General features: G+C 31.7%; 5 protein-coding genes across 8 annotated transcripts; 3 read left to right on the forward strand and 2 right to left on the reverse strand.

Moving 5' to 3' along the window:
- The first annotated feature begins 1,379 nt into the window (after positions 1 to 1,379).
- LOC101504377 (probable cinnamyl alcohol dehydrogenase 6) lies at positions 1,380 to 5,187 on the forward strand. The gene is made up of 6 exons (XM_004499244.4): positions 1,380 to 1,562; positions 1,658 to 1,771; positions 1,869 to 2,096; positions 3,772 to 4,060; positions 4,244 to 4,397; positions 4,768 to 5,187. Exons 1-6 carry the CDS (start codon positions 1,468 to 1,470, stop codon positions 4,965 to 4,967), a joined length of 1,080 nt encoding a protein of 359 aa, XP_004499301.1. The 5' UTR covers positions 1,380 to 1,467; the 3' UTR covers positions 4,968 to 5,187.
- A 4,928-nt stretch (positions 5,188 to 10,115) lies between these two features.
- Positions 10,116 to 11,798, forward strand: LOC101504701 (UPF0496 protein At1g20180-like). The gene is made up of 2 exons (XM_004499245.4): positions 10,116 to 10,266; positions 10,572 to 11,798. The coding sequence occupies exons 1-2, from the start codon at positions 10,227 to 10,229 to the stop codon at positions 11,621 to 11,623; spliced, it is 1,092 nt and encodes a 363-aa protein (XP_004499302.1). The 5' UTR covers positions 10,116 to 10,226; the 3' UTR covers positions 11,624 to 11,798.
- A 954-nt stretch (positions 11,799 to 12,752) lies between these two features.
- LOC101505027 (expansin-A11) lies at positions 12,753 to 15,032 on the reverse strand. Its single transcript, XM_004499246.4, has 3 exons — positions 14,544 to 15,032; positions 14,034 to 14,355; positions 12,753 to 13,627 (listed from the first exon to the last, which is right to left on the reverse strand). Exons 1-3 carry the CDS (start codon positions 14,782 to 14,784, stop codon positions 13,321 to 13,323), a joined length of 870 nt encoding a protein of 289 aa, XP_004499303.1. The 5' UTR covers positions 14,785 to 15,032; the 3' UTR covers positions 12,753 to 13,320.
- Positions 15,033 to 16,369: 1,337 nt separating this feature from the next.
- Positions 16,370 to 21,261, reverse strand: LOC101505349 (probable 26S proteasome non-ATPase regulatory subunit 3). The gene is made up of 8 exons (XM_004499247.4): positions 21,033 to 21,261; positions 20,740 to 20,936; positions 20,440 to 20,580; positions 20,210 to 20,346; positions 20,009 to 20,063; positions 19,823 to 19,933; positions 19,349 to 19,588; positions 16,370 to 17,127 (listed from the first exon to the last, which is right to left on the reverse strand). Exons 1-8 carry the CDS (start codon positions 21,109 to 21,111, stop codon positions 16,612 to 16,614), a joined length of 1,476 nt encoding a protein of 491 aa, XP_004499304.1. The 5' UTR covers positions 21,112 to 21,261; the 3' UTR covers positions 16,370 to 16,611.
- A 155-nt stretch (positions 21,262 to 21,416) lies between these two features.
- LOC101505679 (pentatricopeptide repeat-containing protein At2g15820, chloroplastic) lies at positions 21,417 to 26,929 on the forward strand. Of its 4 annotated transcripts, none has more exons than XR_001143817.3 (6): positions 21,417 to 22,094; positions 22,739 to 24,666; positions 25,659 to 25,731; positions 25,834 to 26,089; positions 26,318 to 26,599; positions 26,703 to 26,929. XR_001143817.3 is itself a non-coding variant. In XM_004499248.4 (2 exons), the coding sequence occupies exons 1-2, from the start codon at positions 21,555 to 21,557 to the stop codon at positions 24,578 to 24,580; spliced, it is 2,382 nt and encodes a 793-aa protein (XP_004499305.1). In that variant the 5' UTR covers positions 21,417 to 21,554; the 3' UTR covers positions 24,581 to 25,012. The 4 variants fall into 4 exon arrangements, 1 of the variants encoding a protein (XP_004499305.1); XR_189758.4 differs by having other exon boundaries at positions 25,834 to 26,084; XR_189759.4 differs by having other exon boundaries at positions 22,739 to 24,628; positions 25,834 to 26,084.
- Positions 26,930 to 26,935: the final 6 nt, after the last annotated feature.

Below are 26,935 nucleotides of genomic sequence, written 5' to 3' on the forward strand. Positions count from 1 at the left end.
TGTTGTAGATGTTATTGTCAATTAAAAATCTTCTCTTGAAAATGTTGATGATAGTGGCTTTTAAAATGTAGATTTTAATTTTAAATTACTTAAAAGTGTTGATGATTGTATCTAGATGATTAAAGTTTTGACATTACTTTTAAAGTCAATTTAGGATATTCATCATGATTTTGAAATAGTATGAAATTCATATTATTAATAATAATGATTCTTGAATATTCGAGGTTGATTGAATTTTAAAGTTAGACTTTTTAGAAAACAAATTGTAAATAAGTTAAAGTTGATTTATTTTATAAAAGGAAAAAAGAAAAAAAAATTATGTTTGAATTGTTGTTGATTTATTTTAAAGAATTAAATTGTGTTGGAGTTATCTTGATTAATAAAATTAAAATAAATAAATAAATAAATATTATGATGATTTTATTTAAAATTTAGAATAATCAAAGATTTACTCCAAGTTTTACTATGTATTGTTTTTAAGAAAATCAAGAAGATTTGTAATAGTAACAATGTTGAGAAAATAAGTAAATGAATTGGAACTATTTTTAAAGTTTTGATGTGTTGGGGAACTTTCTCTCTTTTATATATATAGACTGATTTTCTTTTAAAGTTGAAATTAATGATTTTAAGAGTTATTAAATATTTTAAAATGTATTTTTGATGATTAAGGTATGAATGAAATTTTTGAAATCTTGATGTTAAAAACATTTAAAAAAGTAATTGTATGATTTACTAAGAAATAATCTAAGGAAAAATTTTGAATTCTGCAATCGTATATAGACTTGATTTAACTATATTATTTTATAATTTAATTAGAAATAACTTTTTGTATAAAACTTTATAAGTTCTAATATACTTTTGAAATTAAGAAATTATAGTTAAATTAAATTTATAAAGATTGTATTGTTTTACAAGAGGAATAAGTTTAAAGAGTTCATTTTGAAATTTGAAAAAAATGTGATATCATAAATTAGTTATAAACATTTTATTTCCTTAAAAATACATTTTCTTTATCTGTGAATTAAAGTTAAAAAAATTATTGTATAAATTATTATATGTTATTTTAGAATTTAGGGTATTACACTTTTCACAATTAATTATCGTAGAATTTACCATCTCTTTTAAAATAATAAAAAAAATGTAAAAAAAATAGTATGATATATATAGACAATAAAATGATATTTTATTTCTTATTACAAAATGATCTTTTTTTAAATATAAAAATTGACAAATAAATATTTAATTTATAATTAAAAATAATCGTTAATTTATTAATTTAAAAAACAATTAATAAAATTATTGGATTGATAAACGTCACTGTTAACTGAGAAACACTACATATCTTGGGAACCAACCTAGTCTATAAATGTGAGGGTTTGTTTGTTCCCAATCCAACTACCTTGCCTTCATTTCATTAATCTATCTATCTATCCCAGTTATTTCGTAGCTGTCATTCACTCTTGCATCATGACTCAGACTACACCAAATCATACACAAACCGTTTCTGGCTGGGCAGCTCATGATACCTCCGCCAAGATTACCCCATACACCTTCAAAAGAAGGTAATGACTAATTAATATTTCTTTGTAATCAATTTCATCCTTTAATTAAATTTTTGTTGTAAAGAGAAATTAAGAACTTGTTAATTTATCTGCAGGGAGAACGGTGTTACTGATGTGACTATAAAGATATTGTATTGTGGAATTTGCCACACTGACCTCCACCATGCTAAAGATGATTGGGGCATTACTATGTACCCTGTTGTACCAGGGTAAGTAACTAAACTATGTAACACATATTTATATAAAACTATAACTATGAATATTGTGTCCAAATTAATAATATAAATGTTGATTGTGTTTTTATAGGCATGAGATAACAGGGGTTATTACTAAGGTAGGAAGTGATGTGAAAGGGTTCAAAGAAGGAGACAGAGTGGGTGTAGGGTGTTTGGCTGCTTCATGTTTGGATTGTGAGTATTGCAAAACCGATCAGGAGAATTACTGTGACAATTTGCAGTTTGTATACAATGGTATTTTCTGGGATGGTAGCATCACCTATGGTGGCTACTCTGAAATGCTTGTCGCAGATTACAGGTTCATCATCGCTTCCCCCTTTTTTTTGTTTTTTAATATAAACATATCTTATAGTTATAAATCGATTCTTTTGGAGCTGCTCAAAGTTTATCTGAGATTGAAATTACCTAATTCAAATTTAATCAAATTAAAATTTTAATAGAGACATAACATCAATGTAAATTAATTTTGCAACTTTTCATATTATTACATAAGGTTACTTTGAAACCGTATTTAAAATTGACTTTCATTGTCATGCATGTGATATTTTTTATACTTAGCATATTTCAACCAGTTAAAGGTATGCTTTAAGAGTCTAAAAGACAAGACTTTAAAGGTTAGTTTAAAATATTAGTGGTAAAAGTTAAATATTTTTTATGATCTTGACCGTGTATATAAAATGAGTAAAGGAGAGGATTTCATTGCATCACTTTAAAGTCCACCAGGGTGGTCGTTGAAGATGATTAAGACATATTACTGTGGTTTAATGAGCGGTCACATGTCATCTTTTTTAGTTAATAGCCAAATAAAAAAAGTTAAGACTATTAATGAATTGTCTTCAATCGGATAGGTGCATTAAGTAACTGCACCAATTTCATCTTGACCAAAGAAGAAAAAAATACAAACTAATTAAATCTGTTTAGTTTTACAGATAGAGTTTCGATATGGCCGAAATGACTAGTTTTGAATAAAATTACTTTTAGTGGAAGAAAATTATGAATATAGTTTTATTTTTTTAATATTTGACTGAAATTAAAATACCAAACTTATTTCTTGTGATTTGAGGATTAGTTTTATGTTGTTCGAAATTAATTATTTGAGATACAAATTAAATTATTATATTTGATTATTTTTAAAATTTTAATAATATTTTATTGCACAAAGAAAAATAAAGGAGAAACTGCACATGTCAATTTAAATTTTTAATTATAAAATATATAAATTGTAAGATCTTGATATCAAGTAATATAAGAGACGAAAATAAAAATAATTTTTTATTAAATTAAATAAAAAAAATATAATTATAATAATAAGTATAGTAAAATTTATATATCCAATTAGAATAAGTAACTTTTAATTAAAATGTTTAACTTATAATTAATATTTAATTTAAGTAATTAACATGTAATTAATTATATATTTTTAATCTTAATAATTATTTTTTAATTATCGTTCTATTAATGTTAAAATATTTATTAGAAAGTAAATTTTTTAGGAATGTAAAATCCCCAATTCTTAAATATATAAGTTGCGAATAATTATTCAATGAAGTCTTAGATTTTTTTTCTATATTCAACCAACTGAGACATCATTCCTCAATATATTTTTCATAAAAGTTATTTTAATTTTGCGTACAAATAGACCGGTCCAAAATGTCGGCTGAAATGGCATCTATTTTCAAATGATGGTTTAGCACGTAATTTATTCTTTTTGTTCCTATTTTTTTCATCAATAAAATTATTTTATTGTTTTTAAAAAAATTAATAGTATCAAATATTATACTTGTTTCATTTTTAAACTTTGATTCTTTTACAAATGGATATATATTAAAAAATAATATAGTTAAATATACATAGTTTTTTTAATCCTAAAAAAATAAATTTCATTTGATATATTATTTTTGGATTTTTTAAATGTACAAAAATGAAATTATTAAAAGAAAATGACTAAAGATTAATAAAATTTTGATGTGAAGATACGTAGTACACATTCCAGAAAGCCTGCCAATGGACGCAGTGGCACCTCTATTGTGTGCCGGAATAACAGTATTCAGTCCTTTGAAAGACCACGATTTGGTATCATCACCAGGGAAGAAAATTGGTGTGGTTGGTTTAGGAGGTCTTGGTCATATGGCCGTCAAATTTGGCAAAGCATTTGGTCACCATGTTACTGTCATAAGCACTTCTCCCTCCAAAGAAGCTGAAGCTAAGGAACGTTTGGGAGCTGATGATTTCCTACTCAGCTCCAACCCTGACCAATTGCAGGTTTATTATTAAATTACACCCATGTTTATTTAATTTACATTCATTATTGATATATACAAAAGTTGGTGTATGATTGTGATTTGTCCCAAAAAATGATTTATTGAATTTGGGCCATGGGGGTGCAGAAATGAATAAAGGAAGAGTCAAGGGTCATTTATATATATATTTTCTTTCTGTTGATAGGCTGCAAAGAGAAGCCTAGATTTTATTTTGGACACTGTATCAGCAGATCACGCTCTAATGCCCATCTTAGAATTGCTCAAAGTAAATGGAACTTTATTTATGGTGGGTGCACCCGACAAGCCTCTCCAATTGCCTGCTTTCCCATTGATATTTGGTAAAATTATCCACCTTTAAATGCTCAATTTCTTTTTCTTTTCAACTAAATTTTGGATGGGAAGTAATTTTGATATTAGTAGAGATAAAATTCATAACTAATCTAATATTTATTTTTTATTATTAAATTAAATTACTGGAGTTTAATTGTTCAATTTGTTTTTCATACTGTTTATATAAAAGAAATATCAAGTAATAATATAGTTTTTTTCCTTGTAATATAACTCTTTGTTTGAGCTATTTTATTTATAATTTTATCTATATTTATTTCTAATATAATTTTAACCGTATAAAAGTTTATATTTCTAAATTATTTCTTGAGAAAATAATGAATTTGTTGTTTACGATGTTTTATTAAAATATTGTGACAGGGAAAAGATCAATAAAAGGGGGCATCATAGGAGGAATAAAAGAAACGCAGGAAATGTTGGAAGTTTGTGGGAAGCACAATATCACGTGTGACATTGAGTTAATCAAACCAGACACAATCAACGAGGCTTTTGTGCGCCTTGCTAAGAACGATGTTCGCTACCGTTTCGTCATTGACATTGCTGGCACCTCAAAAATCTAATCCCGTTGTTGGATACTATTTGTTTAAAATAGTCTTTCTTTTAGGTAATAAGTCCTAATATCTAGGAAGATATATCTCTTCAATATAATGTAGGTTCTTTAATTTTGAATTGTAATCACCACGTTATAAGCTGGAAAAGTGTGGTCTTATGTTTCCCTTCTGTTTTGTAAAGGCTATAGTAGCCATTTTGCCGAAGTTAATAAATTATTCTTCCAGCTAATTTTTAGTCTCTAAATATCAACTATTTGGTATCAGAGCTCCATAAGGGGCCTGATTGAGTATGTGAGGGTGTGTAAAATTTAAAAATAAACACGAGAGTTTGTGAGTTAAAAAAAGCATAGTAAGATCAAAATGTCAACTATAAAAAAGTTTGTGCAACCATCCATTCCGAGATTCGATGGACATTATGATTTTTGATCAATGACAATGAAGAACTTTTTGAGGAGCAAGGAGATGTGGAGCCTGATAGATGAAGTGATTCCTACACCTGCAATTGGAGCATCAGCAGCGGCTGAAGCGCAGAGGAAGACCGTAGAGGAGGCCAAATTGAAAGATTTGAATGTAAAGAACTTCTTGTTTCAGGCAATTGATAGAGAAATCCTGGAAACAATTCTCGACAAGGGGACGTCGAAGGCAATATGAGACTTTATAAAACAGAAGTATCAAGGGTCTACGAAGTTGAAAAAGGCACAACTTCAAGCATTGAGAAGGGAGTTTGAGTTGCTTGCGATGAAAGAAGGAGATAAGGTAGACACCTTAATGGGATGAACCTTGATTGTGGTGAACAAGATGAAGTCAAATGGTGAGACAATGGAGCAGAGTATCGTGGTTAGTAAAATACTTAGATAATTGACAACCAAGTTCAATTATGTTGTCTATTCAATTGAAGAGTCAAATGATCTAAGTACTTTGAGGATTGATGAATTGCATGGAAGCCTGCTTGTCCATGAACAAAGGTTGTAGGGACCCCAATATGAGGAACATGTGCTGAAAGTGGCTCAGGAAGACAGATCATGCTGAGGAAGAGGTCGAGGTGTGTTTAGAGGAGAACGTGGCAGAGGTAGAGGGAGACAACCTCTAAACAAATCAATCGTTGAATGTTTCAAATGCCATAACTTGGGACACTTTCAATACGATTGTCCTGATTGGAAAAAGAAAGCCAATTATACTGAATTAGAGGAAGAAGAAGAGCTCTTACTGATGTCCTATGCAGAGCTTCATCAAACAAAAAGAGAATAAGTATGGTTCTTCGACTCGAGTTATAGTAATCATATGACAGGGAACAAAAAATGGTTCTCAAATTTGAAAGATTTCAATCGAACAAATTTGAAAGATTTCAATCGAACAGTAAAGCTTGGGAATGATACGAGAAAGACAATGGTAGAAAAAGGAAGTATTAAGGTACAATTGAATGGTATAACCCATGTAATATCTTATGTTTATTATATTCATGAGCTTAAAAACAATTTGTTAAGCATATGACAACTTCAAGAGAAGGGGTTAGCCATTTTGATCTAGGATGGAACTTGCAAAGTATTCTATCCTAGGAGGGGGTTAATTATGCAAACTGATATGAGTGGGAACATAAAGTTTTATTTGTTAGCTTCTATGACACAATAGTAATTACTTAATCAGTAATATGAAATAAAAATAATCCTTACCGGGCAATCAGTAATAACTATACTTTATAGAAAAAAGTATTAAATTCTTAAATCTTAACTTAATTATTAATACCATTGTATATTTTGTTTCATGTTCAAACTCGAGATTTTGCAATTTAGTAAAATTAATTAGAGAAATATTTATCATAGTTTCTAAAAAAAAACTAAGAAGTAAGTGACAACAAATAAAAGAGAAATACTTGTTTGGATACAAATATTTGGATGCACAGACAAATATAAAAAAATTAAAAGAAAAAATAATTAAGTGATATAAAAAAATTAAAAGAAAAAATGATTAAGTGTTATCATTAAATTATTTCTCAATTTTTTTTTAAAATTTGTTAGTGTGTGCCCAAACATTTTTAATTTGTGTATGTGTGCATATGAAATTTACTCCAAATAAATTTAAATGCACTTTCGGTTTTTCTATTTTGTTAAAAATTAATTTTTAGTTATCTATTTCTAAAACCGAGTTTTTGGTGCATGTTTTACAAATTGGGGAATTTTATTAGTCTCCCGTACATTTTTTATGGTATGACATATTCATTAATGACGTGAAAATGATTTAAAACAAATTGAATTTGATAAAATTAAAATCATTTTATTAATTAATATTCATTTTATTAATTTTTTATTCAACAAAATATTACAAACACATTTATTAAAAACAATGTAAGTCATAATTACAAAGAAAAATAGAAAAACATTAAACACATTTTTATTTTATTAAGTTTAGTTGTGCTACATAATAGTTATGTTAGACAATGAGCAAACTACGTCATAAAAATAGAAGATGATCAATCAAATTACACAAGTTGTAAATAGAAGATAAAAAATATAAATTAAAAATAAAAAAACTAAATTATTTTTAAACAAAATAAGAGAATTAAATGTACATTTAAATCTAAGGCCTAAAATAAAAACTCTATTTTTTTTACTGGGGAAACCACTAAAATCCTTACTTTGGATTTTCACCCCACTCCAATAAACTCATGCATTGGCAAAGAAAAAAGAAAAATTATCCCACCTCCATTTTGAAATCTAATTAAAATTTACACATCCTGCCAAAATATAATTACACATTTTATTTTAGGTTCAATTCCTTTTTTAAATCTTTTAGCTAATTTAATGGTCTCTTTTCAATACGGTATTACTAAACAAAACTCGGTCATATGAGAGCCCTTTATGATTTTAACATTACTTTAATGCCTAACAAAAATTGCACACATGAAGTTTGCTTCCATGATGTTTTTAACTTACAACTTTGATTAATTTTATGTCTCAACTTACCTTGAGCCTTCCTTAATGGTATTGCTTGTTTAGTATCTTTTAAGAAAATTTCTTTTCTTCGTCTATAATTATTTCTTTTATTGAGGATGAAAATAGGCCCGACATATAAGCATGAGTTTATTGTCTTTTTCTATGAGAGTTTATATTAAATTACATTTTTATAAAATAAATAGTTAATTTTTTTTTAAGTTTATTTAATTAAAAATTTCATATTACAAACCACAGAAAAATTCTTTCGTCCTTTCATATTTTTTTAGTCTATTAGACCAATCTAATTAAGTAATTATGAATGATATTATTATTATTATTATTATTATTATTATTACTATTATTATTATTATTATTATTATTATTATTATTACATTAGATTATGTTTTTGACATATCTAATTATATTATTATAAAATTAAATTAAAATAAAATGTGATGTAAAGTTAGATTATTTAAAATATCATGGTAAATATTAAAATAGAATTTAATCTATTGACTTAATTGTTAATTAATCTATTTAAAGATATATCAAATTACTTATCTAAATTTTTTTATACTAAATAAATTTAAATATGCTAAAAGGTAATATCAAACTTTCAAAAACCCAATGTTGAAGTCTTAAAAAAACTATAGATAACTAGACATGATTAAGCCTTAAAATATTTTATGAGGTCATACTTATGGCCTGCTTGGTAAGCTCAAAAAAACAAACTTATAACGCTAATAGTCTTATTTTTATCATTATTACCTTAATTTATTTTTTAAATTAAATTATCTAACTTTATATAACTTTATCAAATTAATTCAAATTTAAATTTATACTTTTCAATTAATTCAAATACTAATTTCATCAAATATTTTAAATTAAATTATCTAACTTTATATATCCGCTATTGACTAGCTTATTTTCATTGTTGAAATTTTTTGTCTATCAATCCTATATGTCACAAAACACACCAAACTATACACGGACCACCGATCACACCCATACATGGATCCACGTTAAGTATTTGGTTGGTCACGAATTATGACCCTTGAAAATAGGCCACAAGCATTAAAAACATAACCCGTTAAAATAAAGATATGTTTGAAGCGTCACACTATCTTTAAAAGAATTTCATGTGTCTTGTTGTATACGTGGTCCTCCTTTTATAAAAAACATAATTAATATATAAAATTTATCATAGTAAAGGCTAGGCATTAAAAACCAATGGCTATCAAATAACCAATACAAGAATCGTAAGAGTGATTGTACAATTAAATTAATTAATTTTTACTAATTAAAATAATTCAATTTAATTAATGAACTAAAAATACTTTAAAAATATTATAAAATTTTCAACATTAATATTTTACTTATAGGAGAATCAAATTGATCTAGAAGATGTAGAATTGATTAACATATTTAAGTACTATAGAGTAGAATCAATTAACTTTATTATTAGAATACATTCTACCTTAAATTTGAGTTTTATAGTTTTTTCTTTAAATTTAATTTTTACATTAAAATTTATTTTTATATTAATAAATTTAAACATAAATTATTTTATATTAAAAATTTAACTTTAATTAAAATTAATCGAACAAAATGAATTTATCTAAAATTAATTTTATCACCACCTAATTAACAATAAATAAAACTAAAAACCTGGAACAAATTCTTCTGACATTATATAGCAAAAAGAATAAAACAAAAACTACTCAGTTAATTAATTCATGAATTTTAAACAGAACTCTCTCGATAGAGAAATTTATCATGAATGAATGGTTGACTTGAATCGAAAACTAACAAAAATACTTTTGAGCTTGATGAAATTGGTACGGAAGATATGCAATCATTAAGGAGTCCGACGTGGCAAAGAGATATAGATGTAGGTACGACCCCACGTCAAAGATATTTATTTACTTCCACCTTATGTCTTACACACAACTACCTTCATTATCAATTATTATTAAAAATAAATTATATGTTACATTTATAAATGCAAATGGATGGATAGCATTAATTAGAGTGAGCTTGTTTGTAGGAGGAGGTAGCTAATAAGTGTCTACGTGTGAGAACACGACGTGTCAGATACGCTAACGTGCGCCCAAAGCTATTGCGTTAACCATTTGTGGTAATGCTAACTGCCAACTGTATTTCTTTTCTTTTTCTTCTTAATAACTTGTCCAAATTAAAGCTACAAATACACAACACCGCTATCTCTATTTCTCTATATATATTGCTTACAAAATTTCTTTTTCCACTTTTATTAATACTACAATCAACTTCGAGTGGCTTTCCAATATATAAAATTTCATTACCAATCTTTTTCTACATGACATGTTCTCGTTGGCTTTGTTCTCTTCGAAGACCAGGTGAGTTTAATTTAATCATTCTCTAAATTAATTCAGCTTTAATTTTCTCCACCCCGTACGTCATGATCAAATCCATTATTTTTCTTGGTAACATATAATACTTTAGATGAAGTATATATGAAAGTGAATTGATAGGAGCTATAAAATGTTGAAGAAGTTATACAAAAAAATGAATCTACTCTTCAACTTGAACAATGTTGTTTATAATGTTTAACAAAAAATTATAGATAAAATTTGATGATCTTTTTTCATCTCTAACATTTCAATTACTTGTATAGTTAATGAAACTTTGTGTAATTAAGCAGGTAAATCACGGAATAAAAATGAAGATAGCTTGTATAGGAAGGCAAACGTAAATGAAGAATATCTAGAAACGTTTAGAACAAAGTCTTATATGGAAATATGCAACAAAGCACAAGGGCAATTTGGGAAGACAATTAGCACTAGAAGACTCTCTTCATCTTCTCTTCCTATATATATGAATCTCACCGAGTGTTTGCTTGAACCTCGAGAAGAAATCATAAGAAACATGACACAAAATTTGAAGGTGCATCATCTTGTAGTAGATTATTTCGAAGCTAGCTTAGAAGCATGTCGTTGTTGTGACACAATCCTCGAAGGAATTCACTCATTGAGACTTTGTTATAAAAGAATTACACGAGTTGTTAAGCTAACAAAGATTAAGGATATCTATAGAGAGCTTGTTTCTTTTTCATCATTACAACAAAAAAATCCATTGTCAATTATTAGCACAATGCAGTTTCGTGACATTCACGATAGGTACATGGAACTTCTTCAAAGACTAACATCAAAGAGAGGCAAAATTAAAAGAAGATTAACATTGATAAGTGTTTGCAAGAAAGTTGGTGGAATTGCTCTTGTTACTTCACATGCTGCTATTCTTATTGCTTTGTTAGTGATTTCAATACATAGTGTAGTTGGATTGGTGGCTGCACCAAGTATTGTAGGGGGATTAGTTGGTTTGTTCATAAAGAGAATCAAAAGAATAAGGGTTAGGAAAAGCTATAGTGAAAGATTATGGGGACAACTTGATGCAGCTGCGAAAGGGGTTTTTATATTGATAAATGATTTGGATACAATGAGTAGGATGGTGAAGAGGTTGAATGATGAAGTGGAACATAGGAAAACGGTTATTGATTTTTTTGTGAAGAATGATAGTAAATGTGAAATATTGAAGAGGGTTATCAGTGAATTTGGTGATGATGATGAGTGTAGCTTTTTGGAGCAGTTGGAAGAGCTTGAAGAACATGTTTACTTGTGCTTTCTCACTGTTAATAAATCAAGGAGACTTGTTATGCAACAAATTACAGAGGAGAGATCACAACATTGCTGCTGATCTTCTTTCGTCAAATTCTGTTTTTTTCCCCTTCAATTCTCCTAGACAGAACATATGTACATAGTAAAAATAAAAAGTAAAATATCTATAGCAGAGGTTAATTATTCTTATTATTTTTGTTGTGCTATCAATTTTTATTAAATGAGAAATGCTAATAACACTTTAATATTTTTTACCACACTCTTTTTAATTTATTGACATGTATATAGTCGGTTGATTATACAAGTTACGTGCTATTTACTTTGTTTCTTATAACCCTCTCCAAAAAAATCTGTGTAACTGAATTTTGTGAAAAAATACAATCTGCCATGACTTTATGCCTCTTCTTAATACTAGATTTGCAATTTGGGAGAATATGGAGTGTTAACGTGAATACTACAATACTCTTTATGTGTAAAATAATGTGATTACAACTCTTTAATGGGTTTGTCATGTTTAATCCTTAATAAAAGTTATTGCTTCATGTAACAAGGATACTAAATCGCATCTAAAATTAGGTTTCATTGTGCACATATAGTGCCGTATACATGTATATATACACTCTTCTCTTCTGATGGTGATCTTGAACACTCTTTAGAGAAAAATGACTATCTGTCGATATAAAGCTGTGTTAATATAAAGCTGAGTAACAGAAATATAATATTTTTTAAATCTGTTATTTAAATTCTTTAGTAATATGTACTAGATAAAATTGATTAATTTATTTTTTTAAGTATTTTAAAATTGGTATCATTATTAATTATAAAAAATTTGGAATATATGAAAGTGGAAAGAAAAACTTTGTACAAAAATTTAAGTTACTTTATTCAAAAGAAATATGGATTGGAATCCCAATGCCACAAAGAAATAATGAAAAGCAACTCAAATACTTTGGTGTAATTATGGGAATACCATTAATTAAAATGATCATTTTGAATGTGCAACCTTATTTGAATCGACGTGACTTTTATTCTAACAATAAGGCACAGGGTACCTTCCTGGTCAATTTTTTTTTCTCAAATTAGGTTTCTCCAAAAAATGATTACACACTTTAGTGGGTTTGTCGTCATTTTGCACATATAGTGCTGCTGGGCGATAATTAAATGAAGGTTTCATTTTGCTTTTTCAAAAATAAAATACACAACACAACAATGACAACTAACAATAGTATATAAAGTTTTCTCAAAAAAAGAAAACAACACTATATAAAATTGAAAATGTTAGGAAATCATTATCTTCCCAACTCCCGCAATACAGCTAGCACAATAGTACTCTTCATATTACAACAATAATTTTGTAGTATAAAATATATAAACTATGCTTATTAATTTCTACATGCTTGAAAGAGCTTCCAAATAATTTGATGATGACTGTTATTATTATTGATAAGAATAGCAATTCATGCAAGCCATGTGGCTTAACAATGTGCTTCAAGTTGATGGGTTTGGTCCATCCATCAATCTAGAAGATATGTGTCTAGATTAGTCAATCCAGAGATACAAACTATACGTTTGGAATTGTCAATCCAGACGTTCATTTGAGAGCTTTTGAGAATATTAAAGATAAAAAAGAAACCACCATCCAAAAGAGGGGTGGCGGGCTGCTCCAGTAATAAAATAAAAAAGCACGCCTCAGCCGTTCTAGTAATAATAATAATTATGTGAAAATTTGTGGAATCCAAATTAAGCACATAAGCCCTTATCTGTGAGTGAGGTTGATTAGAATTGGAGGCGGCTAGAGAAAGTTTGGCCAAATGCCCAATTAGAAGGAACAATATCTTGGAAAATTCTGGTGTCTCCATCAGTGGTTGTGACCTTAAATGACAAAGATTGGCCATTCAAATAAGCATTTGATTGCCAATTAGCACCCCAATTTCTTGACATAGCCATCCAACCAGATTTGGAGCCTTTAATGGACACAGATTGGATTGATCCAGCACCACCTATATTGCTGATTAACACTAGTTCAAAGTAGTCTCTCCCGTTCACACTGAACCTAGCCCCTCCATGCTTTTTGCAAGGAACCCTGCCAAAAATACAATCAAAACATTTTAATTGTCACAACAATATAATTGACATGTCATTGCTCTAACACAAAATGAATGAGTTTAAGTGTATAATAAGCTCTAATTATCAATAGATCGTTCGAGAATATTGAATTCAAATCATGACTAAAACTATGTTTAGTTAGACTTTACTTAACTTTTAGCCGAGCTCCAGATTAACAAGATGCGTTTTCTTGATGAATCAGAGAGTTAATATAAAAAACATGTCATTGATTAAAGACATGTCTAATATCTAACATATATAAGTGTTTGATCCCAACTTATGATATAGTTACATTAAATATCTTCCATTTTTTAAATTATGTCTAGTTAGTGCCGACATGATTATTACTGAAAGATACAGTACAAATTCATTAAAATTCTAACCTTTGGAATAAAACGGGGATGATCCCACCTCTGTAGATTCCAATCTTTTCCCAAGCAGGTTGAGCCATATCAAAATGCTTGAGAGGTGGGTTGCACCATCCTCCATTGTTGTTTGGAAGATCATAATTAGGAGGACAGAAATTAGTGGCAGTTATGGTAATAGATCTTCCTTTTATGCACCATCTTGGATCTGTTTTATAATCACAAATGATTTTATAGCACTCCCCACATGAAGCTCCATCATTAAACAAAGCAGTACTTAAAGCAGCTGTTCTAGTTCCATATCCTGTTGAATACAGATTCCCATAACCACATGCTCCTCCTGCACTCCTCATAAACAAAACATTAAACAATCAAACTTTTAAATCTCGGTCAATTTTGTAGAGAATCACAGTCAAATATGACAGACGACAAATGCAGTCTCAATTGTGGCTGCAGAAACATCAAAAACTAAAAATACTTAAAACTACTAATAGTATAATATTGAAAGGTGGAGTAACAAGGGCTTACCCATAGTCCCTGAAGCATCACTACCCCCATAAAAAGTGGCATGACCATTGGTCCATCCTGAAGGTGAGAAGGCATAGGAATTTAATGTGAAAAAGCATAATCCAATGAGGGTGGTCAAAATAAACAAAAGTTTGGTCATTTTGTTATTGGTGGTTGATGAATGCTCAAGACACTTAGTAAAGGAATGTAGAAAGATAGAATGTAATACAAAAACAGAATTTGTATTTACAGTTAATGTCATATCAAAGCACAAAAGGTTTGTGTATAAATAAGGGGTTAGAGTGCATAAGGCAAGAATGGGACATGTGAGGTGGTGCAAGATGAGAAAGCTAAGAAATTATTTTTATTGTTTATTAAATTGATTTTAATCTGTACAACTACACAGAGTTTTGAAGGTTATTCAATTATTCCCATGTTCTCATCAGACTTTGTCTTCCCACCCCACATGCTCATCCCAACGTAAGAGCCGTGATTGAATCAAAACCCACAACCCCATTTGCTCCTCTTTTTTTTTCTTCTTTTTTTCTGTCCCTATATTTTTGCTCATTTCAGATCCCAATGTTTACTTAATAATTCTTATATAATCCTATTACCTATTTAGCACAACCAGACAAAGAATTACCATCAAGATAAATGTTTACTATCTTAGTCTACTGGTGCAACTGGTTGATTCGTAATGTTTACCAATGTTGTAAATTGACTAAATTCCAAAATACTAAGTTTAATTCCTACTTATAAAAAAACCAAAATAAAATGTTTAAGATGCATTCAAACAATAATATAAACGATATCGAAACTAATGCTAACATTTATTGAGTTATTATTTAGACATATGAAATGCTATATAAAAAAATGAAATAATATTATAATAATTTCAGTACTAGATTGGTAAGGCTTATTCAATTGATAAATTTTAAAATTATTAAAAATTTTGCAGTTGTATATAAATGTTTTTACTGTATAATTTACATATAAAAAAAATTAAGTACTGGTTACTTTTTTAATTAATATTACGATGAAGTAAAAATTAAATCTTCCATCAACTTATCATTTTACTATTTAACTGTATCACCTCTCGAAAAAAAATATCTATCACCTAATTACTGTCAACCTTTTTATCTCCTGATGATCGATATAATTCTTGTCCTACATAGATCTGATGGTTTTGTTCCAATTTGTTGATAAAATGACCGAATAGTTTTATGAAATGGAACAAGCGGCATGAATCGTAACATAGATTTTCACATGGAAATGCATGACAATGTCGTTTTTGGTGAGCTACATCCACATGTTCCATTTTAGCTGCATAGATTGTCAGTTGTCTGTTAGTAAGCAACTTTAAAATAATACCTATGATTCAAAATGAGATAATTGACAACTAAATTATCCAAATAAATGATTCACCCAATCATACAGTGAACATTCATTCGTAAACCCTATAAGCCTGATCTATACAAGCCCTTCTGTGCCATGACAGCACCGACAAGCAAATTCACGTGACAACAAAGTTTACTGTGGGTTTTACAGACATAACAATTGAAATGCAAAATGTTTGATCTGTCACTATATTACGATTTTCTTAAAAAACATTATTTATTTTCCCCTCAGACTAAGAACGGTTCTAAAATCTCAAACAAAACTCGAAATAGAAATTTGAATCATGCAATAAAGAACGGAGCACTTTATCCGAGGGCAAAACAAAACAAATTAGGCCGAAGCAATTTATAATTAGAGATAACTCAATTATTCATCTCAAGTACTTCAAATTTTTTGGCCAATGAGTAAATTTTTTTCCACAGTAAAATTTTACAACTAAATCATTGATATGGTCCTAAATAATTGATTGATTTTTTCAGAAACTAAGATTATTCTCCGAACAAGGAAACAAACCATGATTGGAAATAAACAGTGAATATTGAAGTATATCCAGAGTCTTCCACCTAAAAAGTATAACCACGTTTTGAAAAGGTGGTATTAATGGAAGTTCTCCAAAGGATAAACATACGAAAATGTAGGAAATGGAGAGATCCTGACAGGAATTGGTAAGATAATACGAATATAATCATCATCAGAAGTCATCGTCATCATCTTCCTCTTCAATATGTTTTGCCAGTTCTTGCTCTTGTTGTTGCCTCTCTCTACGCTTCTCAGCAATTTCCTTTTCCTTGTGAGTGTTTTTTGGAAAACGCAGTGCTTGAACAGCCTCATTGTGCATGTTAAGACAAAAGGCAATCCGAGAATTAAAGGCCAACTGAGGCTCATTTGTAGAGTAGATATCTCCAGTTTCCTTAGACACCATCCATTTATTAGTATGATCCAATGTTGCATCAATTGCCCCATCACGGATAGCCTTTGATATAATGCATTCGGCATCAGCAATGGGATTTGCGGAGCTCAACCTCAACTTCTGAGCTACATCAGCCAGGGAGATGCGAGAATATGATATACTGATGTTGCGCAAACCAGTCCGGATGACATTATGACGCAATCGAACGATTAAGTTATTGGTTCCATCTGTATTGAAAGTGGTAGCATACTTATCTGCAACATTCCTAAACAGCTCTAAATCACCAATCCGGACAGCCTGAAATTTCATAACATACAAACATGACCACAAAGAAGAACCACAATAAATAATGTACTATGGTTATAAGAAACTTCTATTTTAAATTTGGAAGAGACTTCTATTTTAAATTTGGAAGAGACCTCAAAATCAAACGAAATACAGCAGATCACGATTTAGAAACTGAAAAAAAATATCTTCCAAACTGTTTTATTACAGAATTTCAAAGGCAAATCTGTATCAGGTGCTTCAAATTTTGGCTGCCACAACTTTCAAAACCACTCCCTAAGGTGCGTGTCAAAAGCATTGAAGATGCACCGTGAAATTGTTTTTAACTAAACACAAATTTGTGACTTGTAATTAAGCACCAAAACTAAAGACCACAGGATGTTTGCCTGCTTTTGAAAAATAGGGCAAGGTAGAAAGGGCATACACAAATATTTATGAGGATATAAAATGGCTGCTTAATTAGAGCCAAGAGGTTCTCAACAGAGTTCAACTATATTAAAAGAACAAATGACATCGCATTTAAGCGGGTCTTCTATTTGCAGCTGTAGTAAACTGTATTTAGTAAAGAAATGACGCATGTCATAGCTTCTCTGATGTTTCATAATAAATCAATCAGATTTTTTCAATTCGAAGTTTTCTTCACAAATTTTTGCTTTGATATAACTCTTCAAAAAAGTAAGTTTGATGACAACAATGTCAGGTAATTCAAAATTAAAAAACTTATATACATTTTCAATTTCATTACAGTTGAGTAGTACAAAATTATAACTATTATTATATCAAAATGATGCAAACCTCAGAATAGAAAACACAAGATAAATGAAATGGGCACAATGGATCGGTACTGTGTATTTTATTGAATGAAAAGTCAATGCAGATGAGAGTAAGATCCCAATCTACCCACAGATCTAGGCTCCACAGAGACAACGGTAATTCTCAGCCTACAACAAAAAATATTCACTTTACATACTCTCTACTGATAAGTTCCTCGGAGTCGTCGGAATCAAATTAGGAGTCGATGGAAATGGAGAAAGTCCTAATTTGATTCCGACAGCTCCAACTTATCATCTCCCCTCACACTCAAGCTTCTTATAACAGAATCACAAGATACACTACTCCTCCCACCTCAGATTTCCCAAACTACTTCCTATTTCACCTTACATAAACATTTCAAACCCTGGGCCTACCTGCTGATAACAGTTGGGGACCCATCACAAAACACACACAAGACAAGAGGTCTCACTTCATTCAGTAAAATAAATAGCCCCAAATCACTAATGTATTTCAAAATATTGCAGAAAAGACGATAATAAAAAATGTAGTACAATGCTAAAGTGTAAAAGACAAGGATGAAAAAGTGGATGATAAAAAAAAACCCGTTGGAGTATTATCCGAGATTTCGTTTACATTCAAAGGTTTAATGCACTTTCCAGAATAGTTTGGCTTTAACATTTAGTCCCTATAGTTTCAGCTTATTCTGAAATAGGTCAACAAAAATTGGACTCTTACAGATTTAATTTCTTTCTAATTGAGTCCTTTCATCAACCTATGTTAGTATTAGTAATTAATACTGTGTAGTGTATGTTTCAATTGGCTACATTCTGGTGAGGCCAAAAGAGAAAAGAACTATTGAGTTTCTTTTTGCAGGACAGGACATTTTTTTACATCCTAGCTGACAAAAGTTTTTTCCAGATAAACTCAGATTAAAATAAATTTCATAAAACGAAAATTATGCAGCCATCCATATTCTTCATTGTTTTTAGCTGAGCAAGACTATGCCTTCTCTTTCAATTAAATCTGGCTGACAGCAGCACCTAAACTTCTTGGTTCACAATTGTGCAATTTATGCCAAAGTTTTGGTTAAAAATCATATATGTAAGATTTCATTGCAAATAGAGTCAAAAAATAAGAGATGAAGAATTCATTTAGGGTATAATAATTTGGCAAGGAACTGGCAATAAAAAAATAGTAGGGTGCTTAAGTCAGAAAAATTAGCCACACTCAACCAGTCGTGTGACTGACATTTCAATTGCCACGTCATAATTTTAAGAGCTATAAAAAATGATAACAGAAGCTACATAGCTGAAAAAGACAAATAACTAAAAGAACTTAATCAAAATAAGATAAAACAATGGAAACTACATTTACAATCAAACCAATAAAATAAAAAGCTCAATTTTATCCTGGGCCTTAATATAAATCTAAATAAGTATGGTTGATAATGTAAACTTACATTAGTAAGTTCAAAGTAAGGCCTCAAAGCTTTCTCCATTCCTTTCTGCACGAAGATAGTCCTCTCAGGAATTTCTCCCAACAGTAAACGCACTATAATCGCCCACTTGTTACACTGAATCCGAAAACCCTGAGCGGCAACCGGTGCTTTACGAGCAGCCTGCAGAAGAGACTCTTTTGCATCGGTATACTCCAACTGAATGGTCCGAATTTTCCCAAGGTAGAAGAGATAGCGACAGAACTAAACCAGAATGCAACAAATGAAGGCACGTCAAGAAAAGGAATAAAAAGTGAATTTTCAATTTCAACATCAATTACTTAGATGGAACAAAAAACTAGAATGTACAATCGTCAAGAAGGTTCAACACAAAGGCATGATCACAAACATCCCTCAGACTGTAAGACCAAGTACAGAAGGTGGAGATTGCAGTCACCATGGGAATAAAGTCTATTGACATATAGAACAGCTAAATACCTGCTGGTTTGAATGTGCCTCAAATCGTGGAGCTTTAGACCTCAACTTTTCTGCCTGATCATATAGGTTGTAGTGGAGGTAGTTACGAAGTAACAGATTAAGAAGTGTTTCCTGCATCACATCACCAGGTAAGTAAATGATCCCATAACCTTCATAAGAGGAACCATAAAACAAGTCAAAACTAACCTGACCAAGCTCATCATGGCGCAGGGTAGCAATCCGGTGCAACTGAAAGAGGTTGCTGAAAATAAAAATACCTGTTGGTTAGAAATATGTCAAATCCCATTTCAGTTGCAAATCTCACCAACTGCAGTGTCAAACACATGTATAATTATGTGTCTCTGAATTCATTCATTCTTCAATTGCAGAGACAAGCACCCAACTCACCCTCGAATTTCAGCAAGATCTCCAGTAAGCTCATAGCTATATGAATAATAAAAGAACAGTCTCGAAGCAATAACATCAACAGTTCTTCTATTCAGGTTTTTGAGCCGATCAATGCTAGCTGAGGAACAAGCTTTGGCCTAAAATGAAAAATTAAAGCAACCTACCTCAGCATATAATAAATCATAAGAGGTCAACTAACATATTCGATAACAGTATCCATCCATTCTAACCTCATTGTAACGTTTCTGATCAATCAGAAAAAGAAGCACAAGGAAATAACAATAGATTTCTAGCTCAGGCAACAAGTGCTTGGGTGGGGTTTGAATAGCTACAGATGTTGCAGTGTCCACTTCCATCTCATTACCATCATCCTATACATCCATGGAATAAGAACAAACCATAAACTATAAAATAAATGGCGCAATCAAAAGTTTTATATGTCAAAGAAGCATTTTCAATAGGAACTAACTACTTTAGTAACTATAGCTGACACTAAATGTAAAAGGTTTAGAGTAGAGAAAACGAAATACCTTGGGATTGGGAAGATAAGAAGATAACCTAGAATGAGGCTCAGAAGCAAAAGGAAGAACGTGAGTGATGAAAGATGAGAGAATTGGCGCTGTTAGTTTGGGCCTCAACGCCATCGTAAGGCGCACGGCACGAGAAATTCTGCGAACTTCCTTGGAATTTGAACCGGTTTCAATGATTGATGCTATTTCTTTCAAATCTGCGAGATCGTAAACCAAGAGCGAAAAATAAACTTCATGAAAACAAAATTTAGAGAGAAATTAGTGAGAGGAAATGGTTTGAGTAAGATACGTACTTTGCAATGTGGATGGAATAGCTGAAGAAATGGAATGAGAAGGTGCTGGGTGATCTTTCATGTCTACGTCTTGAGTCATCTTCTACTTCAACAGATTCAACTACCACAGATAACACAAGCAAGAAATTGAGTTTGAGTTGGTGGATGGAAACCCTAACACGGTGGAGTGAGGGATACGACGACGATGATACACAAAGCAAGTGACAGGGTCGCGTCTTCTTTCAAACAAAGCCTATTCGCAGGGAGAACGAAAAGTGTTTTTTCACTAATTAATAATGGGCTTTTTCATTAATTAATGGGCTTTCCAAATAATTTTAAAAAAAAAAACTAAGAAAAATGGGGGGTGGTGTGAATAACACTAACAAATATGTATTTCTCAAAGCATTTACGGGCTGAAACGAGAAAGCCCAACGACATCCAAGTGGAGCTAAGAAGCCCAACAGCAAACAACAATGGTGCCTCCCAATCCCTCGTTGCTAGCTAAGCTTGAAAGAAGTAAAAGTGGAGAACACGAAACGGAACATGGTGGTGAGAGTGAGAGGGGTAGACCAACTTCCAGTTTCATTTTCAGTTTCAGTTAACTCTTGCTCAAACCCTAACTTCCATTCAAACTCACTCTTCTTCTTCTCCTCTTCTTCAATGCGTTCTACGTTCACACTATTTCGCAGTCTCACGCTCTCCACTCTCCACTCACCCCGAACACTCCCTTCACCGCTCCTCCCACGCCAGTTCCCGTGCCTCTGCGTTCGCGCCGAGCAGTTGGTTCTCCACGAAGAGCTTCCGGAAAACGACATTTTCCGTTTCGACCGGTATTTGGCGGTGGAAGCGGAGGCTGATGAGAAGCGGCTGCCGCGTCCGGAAGTTGAGGTGATGGAGTTGAATGAGGTTCCGGAGCTTTGGCGGAGGTCGAGAGTGGCGTGGCTGTGCAAGGAACTGCCGGCACACAACGCGGGAACTCTGATTAGGATTCTGAATGCGCAGAGGAAGTGGTTGAGGCAGGATGACGCCACATATCTCATTATGCATTGCTTACGTATTCGAGAGAACGAAACTGCGTTTAGGGTCAGTCTCTACTTCTTTTAGTTTCATTTATTTACATTTTGGTAACTTTTTTACAGTGATTTTGTTTGTGGAAATTGACGAGAACCATACTCTTCAATTCAGTTTGTTGGAGCCTAGAGGGAGAGTTTTCATGAAATTTTACATTTTAGCAAAAATTTCAGGCTGTGAAACCTAGTCTTGTTTAAAGTTCTTTATGCTAGAAACTTGGGGAGGAATTATGGTTTCAGGGAAATGTTTTAGTTACTAATAGCAGTTGATTATTAGTTAGTATATGCCTGTATTTCTGGAGAATCATGGGTGAAAGCACATATATATTGAATGGTGTAAAGCTTGGTATATGCCTATATATTTCTGGAGAATTATTTGTGAAGGCACTTAGATATTGAATGGTATAAGGCTTCCTTGTCGTTTTTCTTACATCAATATTTATCATGTTTTTTTTTTAAAAGAAACCTTGACTTTTTCTATCAAACCAGCCCTTTGCCCCTCATGTGGTTTTGGTTGTTTATCCTGTGTTTCCTTCTGCTGATTGGAATTTGTATTTGGCTGCGATTATTTATTTGCCTGATTACTTTAGTTGAACATCTTTGAAAATATCACCATAAGCTGTAATTTGTTCTCAATTTTTTTTGTTCTGCCTAAAGGTATACAAATGGATGATGCAACGGAGTTGGTATCGATTTGATTTTGCTCTTGCTACCAGGCTAGCAGATTACATGGGCAAAGAGCGGAAGTTTTCAAAGTGCCGTGAGGTATTTGATGATATTATCAATCAAGGCCGTGTTCCCAGTGAGTCAACGTTCCATATATTGATTGTGGCTTACCTTAGTTCTCCCGTTCAAGGTTGTTTGGATGAAGCATGTGGCATTTTCCACCGAATGATTCAGTTGGGTGGATATCAACCTCGTCTTAGCTTGCATAATTCCCTCTTCAAAGCTCTTTTAAGCAAACCAGGGATCTTTTCAAAGCAGTACCTTAAGCAAGCTGAGTTTATATATCACCGTTTGGTTACAACTGGACTTGATGTACATAAAGATATTTATGGTGGCCTAATTTGGCTGCATAGCTATCAGGATTCCATAGACAAAGAAAGAATAGGTGCATTGAGGGAAGAGATGCTACATGCTGGAATTGATGAAAGCGAAGAAGTGCTGGTATCAATCTTGAGGGCTTGTGCAAGGGAGGGGGAGGTGGAGGAAGCAGAGAACGCATGGTCCAAACTTTTGCAGTTCAAAAGCAGCCCCCCGTCACATGCTTTTGTGTACAAAATGGAAGTATACTCTAAGGTTGGTATGCCTATGAAGTCCTTGGAGATATTTAGGGAAATGCAGTTCAAACTAGGTAAGACAAGTGTTGCAGCATATAATAAAATAATAGAGATACTTTGCAAAGCACAAGAATCCGAATTTGCAGAATCAATCATGACCGATTTTGTCAAGAGTGGTCTGAAGCCATTTACACCATTATATGTTTATATGCTAAACATGTACTTCAATTTGGAATCACATGATAAATTGGAAGAGGCATTCTCTCAATGCATGGAGAAATGTCGTCCAAATAGTGTCATATACAGTATATATTTGGATTCTTTGGTGAAAGTCGGTAATCTTGACAAGGCTGAGGATATCTTTAGCCAAATGTTTCGTGAAGCGACTATTGGTGTCAATGCCCGATCATGTAACACCATCTTACGTGGATACCTATATTCGGGAAATCACTTAAAGGCGGAGAAGATCTACGACTTAATGTGCCAAAAGAAGTATGAAATTGATGCCCCATTAATGGAAAAGCTGGACTATATCTTGAGCTTGAGAAGGAAAGATATTAAAAAACCAATGAGCCTGAAGCTAAACAAAGAACAGAGAGAAATACTAATTGGGATGCTTTTAGGTGGTTTGCATATTGATTCTGATGACCAAAGGAAGAACCACATTATCCGTTTTAATTTTGATGGCAATTCTGCCAACCATTATACCTTGAAGAGTCATATATATCACCAGTTTGTTGAGTGGCTACATCCTACTTTTAAGCCACGTGATGACAGTGAGAACATACCAGATAATTTTTGCACCATTGCAAGCTCTTATTTTGGCTTTTACGCCGATCAGTTTTGGTCAAAAGGTCAACCTACAATTCCAAAACTTGTTCATAGGTGGTTGTCCCCATGTGTTCTTGCATACTGGTACATGTATGGAGGCCATCAAAATTCATCGGGGGATGTTTTGCTAAAGATTAAGGGAAGTCGTGAGGGTGTTGAGAATATTGTCAAAAAGTTCAAAGCCATGTCCATGGATTGTAAAGTCAAGAGAAAGGGAAAGGTATTCTGGATTGGTATTCTGGGAAGCAATACGACTTGGTTCTGGAAATTGGTTGAGCCATATATTCTAGAAGATGTAAGAGATTTCACTAAGGCACGTGAGAATATGATGGGGCAGGATTTAATGGAAACTCTAGACATTAACTTCAATAGTGAATCAGACGAATGAAAAAGGGGATACTGCATTGATGAATGATGATCATGTTTGCCTGACTAGGTTATGCTTTTACCCTGGTGGTTAGAAGCTGAAAACATGTATGGTTTTTGTTCATTTTATTTTAGGCTGAAGTAACTGCCACAGTTGCAAAAATGAAGGCCTTCTGGAATATTTTGATCACTATCCTTTGAAATATCTGCTTGTACATTCCTAATTTCCAATGCAAATGAGAATTAGAAAGTAGATATCTTACTGTGTTATCTAGTTCGTGCATGTTTGATTTGGTGTGAAAAATTCCAAACCAGCCCAGACCGTGGCTTGGGAGTTCCAAATGCCATTATAGTTATTCTGCATAATAGATAGTTTATGTTTTCTTTCAACTTTGTTGTAATATTGTTTAAAATGGTCATGTAAGAAATATTCTTTAACACTTTTTTTTTCCAACATTTGTGTTATTATTAGTCCTTGAAGTTGAAGATCACTCCTATAAAAACACCGTAAACACCAAATTTAAAATGATACAACCCTCACATGTTCTTTCTGTTGTGTGTAAAAAATGATTGTTTTGCAAAAGATGCCCACATGGTGCTTAAAGTGACGGCGTGAGATTGTGTATGGTAACAGTATGATACCTATTTCTGGGTTTGGAGGTAGCAAACCTTGAAGCAACTTTTGCCATCTATTTTTCATGTCTTATATATGTTAGTTCAGTTTTTTCATATTAGAATTTGGCTTTGCATATATACCACATGACATAATTCAGATTTAACTGTATATTTATATATACTTATTTATGTCCATTTTATAAATGGATGCTCTGTTGATTATTCTCATCTATCTATTACTCTATTAGAACTCTAAACCCTTCTGAGACACATTACAAGTTTTGGTGCTTCAATTTCCCACATAACTCGTGTGAATATTATTAGATTATGTTGTATTTCTTTCTATTATTCTTTGTCAGTTAGTTCTGCTGATTTTTTTATTCCTGCTCTTCTGGTCATATTTACTTTAGTTATTTTTCATGTGTTGGATTTTGTCTTTCTAGTGATCTCCATAATCTTATTATGACGTCGTTTAATTTATGTAGCTGACCCTGTCTAATAATGGAATAAGGCTTGATTGTTGTAGTGGAATTCATAATCTTCTTTGAGTTTTACAAGGTATGAATTGTTGACAGATTAATGTGAGTTTCATTTTTGTTATTATTATATATAACGATTTCCTAAAAACAATTGCTTTTGGTTTGTCTCATGATTGTCCAGGGATTATTGGTGATCTTTTTGTTTGTCTTGGGTTTTGGTTGGCTTTTGATTTGTTTGATGATTATCCCACATATATGATGAACAAGGTCCTTGGCTGTAGGAATTGCTATGATTCTTGGATAAGAGAATTCTGATGTTCTGTATCTTTTATTGGATCTTATGAAGATCGTAGATGTTTTTATATCTACTGGAAAGATAGTCAGAAGTGTGGAAATTCTCCTGCACAATGGGTCTAGAGATTAATGTTCTAGGTCAGGTGAAAAGTTTAAGTGTGATTAAAATAATATGTTCTTTAACACTTCCATTTTTTACTTTAATGTGGTGTTTTTAACTCAAACACTTTGCTTACATAGAATAGTTTCCGTTTTACCTTTCGAAATACTGAAATTACCATGCAACAATATCCCCATGATTGTGTGTTGCATCAATTTCTGTTTTGTTAGAATTAAGGACGATGCTATATTGATTTAAGAAGAATGTGCAGGTTCTGTATCAGTAGCACTGCATTGGGAATACTGTAGAGAGCGAGACATGCTTTTGTAGGGTTTTTTTTGAAATATTTTGCAAATATGCTGGGACTTAGTATTCATGAAGCTAATTTGGTGGGCCATGCCTATGATAGCCTATCTTGTCTATAAATAGAACTATGTGAGGGGGGGAAATTGGTACATGGAAGAAGAAAACATGGTACATTTGTTCTGGAGGTTCCAAGTTCCAACTACTTCTAAGAAATTCACTGTAGTATCTGCTTCGTCCAATTCCAACGGTACACTGCTCCATCTCTTTCTTTATGTCAATTAAAAATTTATCATTTTTTTGGTTTAATTCTCTTCCCCTTTATGCTTTAAATTATTTACTTTAAAATTTAGGGACTCTCCTTGTGGTTCTGAAGCAATTTTGGTGGCGCTGGAGATCCAGTCATGCTGCAGCTTCCTCTAGATAAGAAAACATGTGATAAGGTAGAGAGGAAATGATTCAAACAAAGTTCAAGAACTCGTGGATAATATCAGTCAAATTGGTCTTCAATTGCTTGCAAGCACTTTCTCCTTTTTGCAACTATATAAAATTATGCTCCATTGCGGGAAGATGTTGAACACGAAAG

This window comes from Cicer arietinum, chromosome 4, assembly GCF_000331145.2.
Source record: "Cicer arietinum cultivar CDC Frontier isolate Library 1 chromosome 4, Cicar.CDCFrontier_v2.0, whole genome shotgun sequence".
NCBI classification, from domain to species: Eukaryota; Viridiplantae; Streptophyta; class Magnoliopsida; order Fabales; family Fabaceae; genus Cicer; species Cicer arietinum.

Excerpts from the sequence above, each read along its gene's own strand:
- LOC101504377 (XM_004499244.4), top strand. The coding sequence starts at position 1,468 with ATGACTCAGACTACACCAAATCATACACAAACCGTTTCTGGCTGGGCA. Across the intron at positions 1,563-1,657 it reads CCATACACCTTCAAAAGAAG|GGAGAACGGTGTTACTGATG; the intron begins GTAATGACTAAT and ends ATTTATCTGCAG. Across the intron at positions 2,097-3,771 it reads ATGCTTGTCGCAGATTACAG|ATACGTAGTACACATTCCAG; the intron begins GTTCATCATCGC and ends TTTGATGTGAAG.
- LOC101504701 (XM_004499245.4), top strand. The coding sequence starts at position 10,227 with ATGACATGTTCTCGTTGGCTTTGTTCTCTTCGAAGACCAG. Across the intron at positions 10,267-10,571 it reads TTGTTCTCTTCGAAGACCAG|GTAAATCACGGAATAAAAAT; the intron begins GTGAGTTTAATT and ends GTAATTAAGCAG.
- LOC101505027 (XM_004499246.4), bottom strand. The coding sequence starts at position 14,784 with ATGACATTAACTGTAAATACAAATTCTGTTTTTGTATTACATTCTATC. Across the intron at positions 14,356-14,543 it reads TGATGCTTCAGGGACTATGG|GAGGAGCATGTGGTTATGGG; the intron begins GTAAGCCCTTGT and ends TGAGGAGTGCAG. Across the intron at positions 13,628-14,033 it reads ATCCCCGTTTTATTCCAAAG|GGTTCCTTGCAAAAAGCATG; the intron begins GTTAGAATTTTA and ends TATTTTTGGCAG.
- LOC101505349 (XM_004499247.4), bottom strand. The coding sequence starts at position 21,111 with ATGACTCAAGACGTAGACATGAAAGATCACCCAGCACCTTCTCATTCC. Across the intron at positions 20,581-20,739 it reads CTTATCTTCCCAATCCCAAG|GATGATGGTAATGAGATGGA; the intron begins GTATTTCGTTTT and ends ATGGATGTATAG. Across the intron at positions 20,347-20,439 it reads ATCAGAAACGTTACAATGAG|GCCAAAGCTTGTTCCTCAGC; the intron begins GTTAGAATGGAT and ends TTTTCATTTTAG.
- LOC101505679 (XM_004499248.4), top strand. The coding sequence starts at position 21,555 with ATGGTGGTGAGAGTGAGAGGGGTAGACCAACTTCCAGTTTCATTTTCA. Across the intron at positions 22,095-22,738 it reads AGAACGAAACTGCGTTTAGG|GTATACAAATGGATGATGCA; the intron begins GTCAGTCTCTAC and ends TTCTGCCTAAAG.